This window comes from Theropithecus gelada, chromosome 3 (genome assembly GCF_003255815.1).
Source record: "Theropithecus gelada isolate Dixy chromosome 3, Tgel_1.0, whole genome shotgun sequence".
Classification (NCBI taxonomy): Eukaryota; Metazoa; Chordata; class Mammalia; order Primates; family Cercopithecidae; genus Theropithecus; species Theropithecus gelada.
The window spans coordinates 70,026,095-70,033,641 of record NC_037670.1 but is presented as its reverse complement, the minus strand read 5'-3'; the positions used below and the strand labels follow the sequence as shown (position 1 = coordinate 70,033,641).

The 7,547-nt window shown below is 44.0% G+C and overlaps 1 protein-coding gene across 6 annotated transcripts; it reads right to left on the bottom strand.

Moving 5' to 3' along the window:
* Positions 1-579: 579 nt before the first annotated feature.
* On the bottom strand, positions 580-3,610 carry C3H7orf25 (chromosome 3 C7orf25 homolog). Of its 6 annotated transcripts, none has more exons than XM_025378088.1 (2): positions 3,531-3,610; positions 580-2,225 (listed from the first exon to the last, which is right to left on the bottom strand). In XM_025378088.1, exon 2 carries the CDS (start codon positions 2,202-2,204, stop codon positions 939-941), a length of 1,266 nt encoding a protein of 421 aa, XP_025233873.1. In that variant the 5' UTR covers positions 2,205-2,225; positions 3,531-3,610; the 3' UTR covers positions 580-938. The 6 variants fall into 6 exon arrangements, with proteins under 6 accessions (XP_025233873.1, XP_025233868.1, XP_025233871.1 ...); XM_025378083.1 differs by lacking the exon at positions 3,531-3,610 and adding an exon at positions 3,223-3,470; XM_025378086.1 differs by lacking the exon at positions 3,531-3,610 and adding an exon at positions 3,223-3,398 and having other exon boundaries at positions 580-2,220.
* Between the last annotated feature and the right edge of the window lie 3,937 nt (positions 3,611-7,547).

Below are 7,547 nucleotides of genomic sequence, written 5' to 3'. Positions count from 1 at the left end.
AAGCTCCAGGGCTCAAATTCCAAATTTTTTAATGTGGTGAATACATATCAACTTTGCTAGTTTTGCTTTATTGAAAACTGATAAAAGTAGCGCAATGTAGCCACAGAAGTGTATTTTTAACTACAACCTGTGTCATGCAATTGGTATGGAATATTCTGTCACCATCTCATGAAAGTGAGGTAATGCAGTTGCCACTTGCAAATGAAACATGAAAATAGTATTCATTGTTCAAATACTTACAATATGGGGGCTTTTTGTATTTAAAAATAAAATTGGAATTTTTAAAATCTTTTACATAATCCTTTTTCAATTCATTCAAATTAGTATTTTTACCTTAAGTGTCCTGGGTTTATCTTATAGTAGTAAGATTGTTGGCTTTCTTTTCACAAAGGTCTACCAATGGGTTCATGGCACTCAAATAACCATAATTCACTTTTTCATTTCTTCTGTATTATGTACTTTTTGTAAAAATACCTATCAGACTGCACCTGACATACAGCAATCAAGTAAGATTTTCATTAATGGTTATTAACTTTAGAATCACCATATAAAGCAATACAATGAAAAACAGGCTTGAGGTTTCTCCAGATATTTAATGCAAGATGCAATGTAGCCATATTCCATGAAACGTGGTTAGCAGTAGGGAAGTTGTAGCCCTACTGAATCAAACAAAGTATTACAATACAGCTGAAAGCTTTATATAGATATATTTGTTCTTAATTGCACTAATGCAGACAATTTGATAGATAAGCTTGTCTCTTGTGCTTTTTCTACTTTGGGAGGTTATATACTTTAGATGCGACACAAAAGAAACTCTACTGGTTTAAGAGTCGTAAGTTTTACTTTTACTATAGACCTTTTTTCCCCCCAGTTTAGATGGGAAGACCCAGCCTTTGGTATAAATAACTTACTTCCACGACAATATTTAAAGGGTATCTTTAGTGTTCACTGTCAGTTGTGTAGTCTTTTGGTAAGGGGGTGGCTAAAGCCTCTTTACTCTCAGTAAGTGCTCTGGGCTGATGGATAAACACACTAAATTTAACACCCTGGTTGTTTGCAGCTCTGACAAAACCACTATTAGCAGTCATTGTGATGGCTTTTAGGGTGTCTCCTGTCCCAAAAATTGTTAATGAGCGGCTATTAATTTTCGAACTGGCCACTAGTCTCAAGGCACGCTCAGAAGGTTGGTCTGGTACCACATTAATTCGCTTAATTAACATAGTGGCCCTCTCTCTCTCCCCAGGTCCTCCTAAGGTATCTAAAATAGACTGAAAGTCCTTGACAGCAGATTCACAAGCAAACAACTCCTTGTCCTTCATAAAGGCCTCCAGCTGAGGTAGAACCTGCTCTTTCCTCTCTTGCTCTGCTTGTTCTGTGAGCACTTTTTCTTTGAAAATAAAGTGGCAGCCTCCATAGCTGAGGGCAGATACATATGTAATTAAAGTAGTAATGTCCAGATTTACTCTTCTGCACACATCGACCTTAATTTCTGTTGGAAACGCAACACTTGCTAGTATATTTTCTCGGTCGACTCTGGTCACCTGCAAAAGTTCAGGGCCCTCATCATCTGATTCACTCTCACTCGGTTGGAGCTCTTCAGGGTGATCTAACAGAGCGTTGACTGCTACTATGTCTCCTCTCACAGATATGCCCATTTCTTTCAGCTTCTCTGCCATGGGGCTGGAGACACTGTTATAAAACGCAAAGATGATGTGAGGGTTGCTATACTGCACTGGCTGCTGGTGACTGGCCTGGAGGAAGTCTTCAGCCTGCTCAATGATGCTTTTGTCACCATACTGGCCCCTGCCCAGCCAGATGTTATGAAGAGCTTCAGCCTTCCGGCCAATGGCTTTCACCCAAGTATGACCACCATTTGCAACTACATCTACCACAAGGGTTTGCTTTTCTCCAAAGGTATCTGTATAACCAAAGACATGAAGAACACTAACAACTTCTTCCAGGTTTTCTGCTGATTCCACAATGGCTCTCAGGTGTGTTAGGTTAGTGCTTTGTAAATGAGATTCTTTAATAGCTACTTTCCCAGCTTCTACTTTCTGTAAGAATTTTAATTCTGCCTTCAATTTGCTGCACAGCTTTGCACCACCTTCTATGCCACCTTTTCTTGATCTAGAAAGTGATTCTGCTCTCTTGATCAGTTCCTTGGCTATGGCGATTCGTTCACAGAGCATGGAATGTGCAGACATGCTGTCAGCATTATTCCTTTCCTAGGGAAAGAAATAAGGCAAATTTGAGTAGTCTCCTAAAATTATGACAATCGATTCTTCACTGGTGATTAAAAACTTCAATCTAGCAACACAGCTTATGGAGGCTGAGTCTATGAACCTGGGCTTGTGTATGTCTCATTTTGGAGTGGCTCCTTCCTCTGATAGCTAAGGGAAGGATGGCAGCTACACTTCTGAACTCTTTAGGTATGTCTGACCTAAGACCTTCATTTCTTCAGCTTGAAAGCCATGGGGACACGGCATGGTCCTAGGTTTGGATACAATGCAAGAGTTGGGCAATCTGCTATATAAATAATTCCCTTATGTCTATCAGCGGCCTGTTTAACTGCTGAGAAATTTTAATGAAAGGCTTGGACACTCAAGACAAAAATGCTGAAAACAAAAATAAACACAGACTGGCTAGTTAACTGTCCAAAGCAAGTGTCTGTCCTAAACTGAGCACCTCAGCCTCCCTAACCTTTTCCTCCTTCCTTAGTTGGTCTCCTTCAACCGGTTGCCTCATGATTTCCGCCCAAGGCTCGGGGTACTTACGCCAAAAAAAAAAAAAAATCAACACTGCCTCATTTCTGCATTTGACGTCAACCCAGATTATTTTAAAAGATGGAAGAAGACCACCAACTTGCGCGCCACTCCCACTTCGAAAGAAAACCCGAAGATGAAACTAAACTCCGAGGCTGCACCCCGTGGCGGCCGTGCAGGCGGCCACAGCGCAGGTCGCCCGGTGGGCGGGCCAGAGGCCGGCGGGGCCTTCTCGGTGGGCTGCGGGGCCCTCGGCCCTGCCCGGCCACCTGCACAGCCGGGCCCTGCCAGGAGGGGCCGGGGCCGAAAAGCCCCCACCGCTAGCGCCGCGGCTCAGGAGCGAGGCGCTGAGAGCGCGCGGCCGACCCCCTTCCCGCCGGGTCGGCCCTGCCCAGCCCCCTCTGGCCTCAGAAGGGGCGCCCAGCTCCCAGCCTCCCCGCCTCGCTCCCCGGCTCCTCACCGGCAGCGCCAGAACCGCGAGCGCGAGCACGCAAGCGCGTGCAGGCAGAGGCCAGGACCCGCCAGGAAATCTCAACCGGGTAGCCCCCACCCCGCTCGAACGCCGAGGCGGCTCCACCCGCGCGAGCCCCGCCGCCTCGGGTGCCTCCTGCGTCACGTGGTTCCGGGCCGGGTGACGCCAAACCTGCGATTCCCAAGCGGCAGCGCGGCCTCCCGAGCCGGGTTGACGCCGCCGCGGCGGCATGTTTGTTGAGGGCACCTGGCTTCTCCCGCTTGCGCCGCCAAGTGAGCCTGGAAGCGCGCACCCACCTGGCTCCAGGAAGGAACAGGGACCGAGCTCGCGTGCTGGGCCTCACTCCCAATGGGGGCGTCGGCCACTCCATCGCAACCGGGTCCTAGGCATTTTGGGGGCTCATTGTAACAGAAGAAACACGCTGGAGAAGCTTGTTAGAGGTGACAGCTGAGAAGTACTGCTGCTGGGGCTTCTGCCTCCCAACCAAAGTACTTTCCACTGCATTGTTCTGGGCCCTCCATAGAAGATGTGCTGTCCTTCTGAAGAGAAAAAATGATTGCATGGCTTCTGCATATTAGCATATTAGCCTAGTAGAGTGTCCAGAGTCACCCAGAAAGATTAGGGCTGTAAGAAAGTAAAGCTAATTTAAAATATTAAAGAGGACTTCCAGTTATAATTAATCCTGTGTATCCTGCTCCTTCTCCAAACCTTAAATAACGGTAAAGCAATGACAAAGGGAACAAACCCACAAAGGCAAAAAGAACGAGAAGAGATGACTGCAGACCGGTTATACCAACACATTTTTGGAGGACAAGAGCAATAACTTACTCATTCCTTACAGCGTGGCAGACATTGTTCTAAGTGTTTTACACATCGTTCAATCCTTTAAACAACCTAAAAGGGAGATATTTAGTATATGTTACAGATAAGTGAGCCATAGAGAGGTTACCTGAACCCAAGCACCCTCTCTGCAGATGGAAGTGTCAGGAGAACTGAGGAAACTGCCTGTAGAAGGGGATATTTAGCCAGTGATTCACAAAGCAGAACCCCAGAAAGCTTCAGGTGCCTTGAAGGTAGAAGGGAGGGCAGGCAGGATTGAAAATGTAAATTGTTCAGGCAGAAGACTAGTTTAAGATGCTAAAGACAGGGCATCAGAGGGATTCTAGACACACAGACTAACAAAGGACAACAGGTGCCATCATGAAGTTTTCCTACTGAACAGAGCAATGCTAGCAGCCACCTTCTCTGCCCCTCCCATAATGCAGGCACCCCTCCACCGCTCCCCACCACTCTCTTCCCATAACCCTATTTTTCTCTGAAGAAATGAGTAGACGAAAGACCCTAGAGAACTGGCTCGGCGATACCAACATTCAGCATCCCCTGGTGTGAGCCTCACAAACACAGCATTTCCCAACATTTTTGTTTGATATTTGAAGGAAATGGAAAACGGGAAAAAATGGTCTCAAAAAGTATTTTATAACTAGGATCTTCAAATAAAAGATATCTCAGCTATGAAACAAGAGGATTTCTTTTTTTAAGAGGAGACAGCAGAGCACAGGAAATGGTTCTTCTATAGTAAAAATGATATCCCCAATTTTAAAACATCAATATGAGTTGGAAAAATTTAGAAAGTAGAAACAGACGAAAAATGGAGCAAAACCAAAAGGATCCAGTATCCAATTAACAGGAGTTTAGAAACAAAAACAAAATGAAGAGAAAATTTTTCAAAAACCTAATACTAGAAAATTTAGCAGACAGAAACGTTTTTCACAGTGCAACGGCCCAGAGTGCTCACCACAATGACTATTAAGAAACCCACACAAAGGAACATAGTTGTTAAGTTTCAGAACACAGCAGATAAGAGAAAAACTAAGAGCTGCAGAGGGGAAAACTTACAAAGGACTTGGCATCACATACACAATAGTATCAGGCTTCCTATCAGCAACACTGGCATTTAGAAGGGAGTAATGCTTTCAAAATGTGGAGATAATTTATGTCTAACTTAGAGTTTTAAAACCCAGCCAATTCAGAGAGAAACCAAGGTGAATAAAGATAGTTTCAAACAAGCACCTAGCCTGGATTAGAACAGGAAGACAGGGGGTTCTAAGAGAAACTTCTCTGAGGTGTGGGGAAGTGAACTGATACAGACTGCCTGATATCTGACTGATGAGGAAAACAGTAAGCAGAAGGTGTTAAAATTTCTGTTGGGGGAATCTGGCAAGAATTGGTGACAGCTACACAGAAAATAAAGTAACCAAAAAAGTGGGCTGGGTGCCGCCATGGCTCATTTGTAATCCCAACACTTTGTGAGGCCAGGACAGGCAAATCACTTGAGCACAGGAGTTCAAAACCAGCCTGGACACTGTAATGATGAGATCCCTGTCTCCACAAAAAATAAAAAAATTAGCTGGGCATGGTGGCTGACATCTGTATTCGCACCTACTGCAATGGCTGGGGTGGGAGGATCGTTTGAGCCCAAGTCAAGGCTGGGGTGAACTGATTTGTGCCACCTCACTCCAGCCTGGGTGAGAGAGTGAGACCGTCTCAAAAATAAAAATAAAAAAATAAAAGCAGTTATCACCCCCAGGAAAGTTGTTCAGAAAATGTAATAGTAGTATACTTAGTCACAAGAAAAATCTTCAACATGATTTAATTGAGGTAGGAAGAAGGAAGTCAGTGTGATATGAGGATTCTAAATTCTCATCTTGCACCATGGGAAGTTTGGCAGCTCAACTCCAAGAATCCAAGAAAAAGGCATATAATCCGACTGTTTTGAAATATGGAGGCAAGTACCTGATGAAATACCTAAAAAATTCAAAAGTGATGGCTTTCAGGGAGTAGCACTCACATGTAACTTTTCAAATATGCTCATGCTTAGGAAGTTACCAGTTAATTGGCAGCCAGATATTGCTAGTTCCGTAAGTTTCTTGAGAACAGGGTAGAGGGAAGAGCTCTAAATTGAAGGAACTGTGTGAAGCAAACGTGACATTCATACAGAACCACCAGGACTGGTTTTCAGGAAATTAGGATTCTAATCCAAGGGAACTCTCAACTCCTATATGTTCTTGGGCAATTCACTGAACATCAACTTGCTCTTCTTTGCAATGGGGGGCTCAGAGAGCTTGCCTACATGGACGAGTAGACTCCTGAAAAAAAGGTGAGGTAAATACTAAGAGTTGGCAGTTTCATTCTATGAAGAAAATTGAGGAATAGATGAAAACCCTTCAGTGTTCATTTATCACCTGCTTGATGCCTGAGAGACTGTGCAAGGTAATTATATCAAGGTCGGGTTTTTTTTTTTTTTCTTTTTTCCAGGGATGCTTGAGTGTATCAGCACCTGATAATTATAAGGCTCTATATTAGTCTTCTTTATTCCCCATGTATGTGAATTTTAAACATCTCCATGTTTCATTGCTAATAACTGCTTTGCAAATTTAAATTCATGGTTCGGTAGGGAACTGGGAAGAAGTAGAACAAATGGAGTTAAAATGTTTTAAGGGTTAGAAGATACAAAAAGAACCAAAAGAAGGGAGAGGCTGTGAACATTAGGAACATTATGATACTTAAGCTAAAATCCACAGGCTGGAAATGGTTCAAGAGTTTTGGAATGTTTAGGGATGCAGTGAGTTGCTACATCAAAGAACTCTTTCCTAAGAACTGGGACAAAAAGGAACAACTTAATTTTAAGGTTCGTGGAAAGAATACACAGAACAAAGGAAGAAGTGTTGTAGGCAGCTTGAACTGGAACTGGGCTTTGCATTTAATGGGGGCAGGAGGCGGAAAACAGAACCTGGATCAAATCTCGTTCCGCTGATTTCTCCTCCCTTTATTCTTTAGGACTAATTTTGCTGGCACACAATAAAAACCTACACGAGTCTTCCTTACCTCTGAAATATTATATGCCTTTAATTTTCCCTTCTTTGATTTGTAGAATTTTGACATTGCTTTGGTCTTTTGATGCTGGACATTACAGAAGGACTAAACAAATTCAACAGCAGCTAACAGAGTAACTATTAACCACACCAAGCTTTAACTTGTGTTATCAAATTTAGTCCTTAGGAAACCCTGAGATATGGCCAGGCAGAGTGGCTCATGCCTGTAATCCCAGCACTTTGGGAGGCCGAGGTGGGTGAACCACTTGAGCTGAGGAGTTGGAAACCAGTCTGGGCAACATGGTGAAACCCTGTCTCTACTAAAAATACAAAAATGAGCCAGACATGGTGGTACATGCCTGTAGTCCCAGCCACTCGGGAGGCTGAGGTAAAAGGATTGATCACCTGAGCCGGGGAGGATGAGGCTGCAGTGAGCCAAGA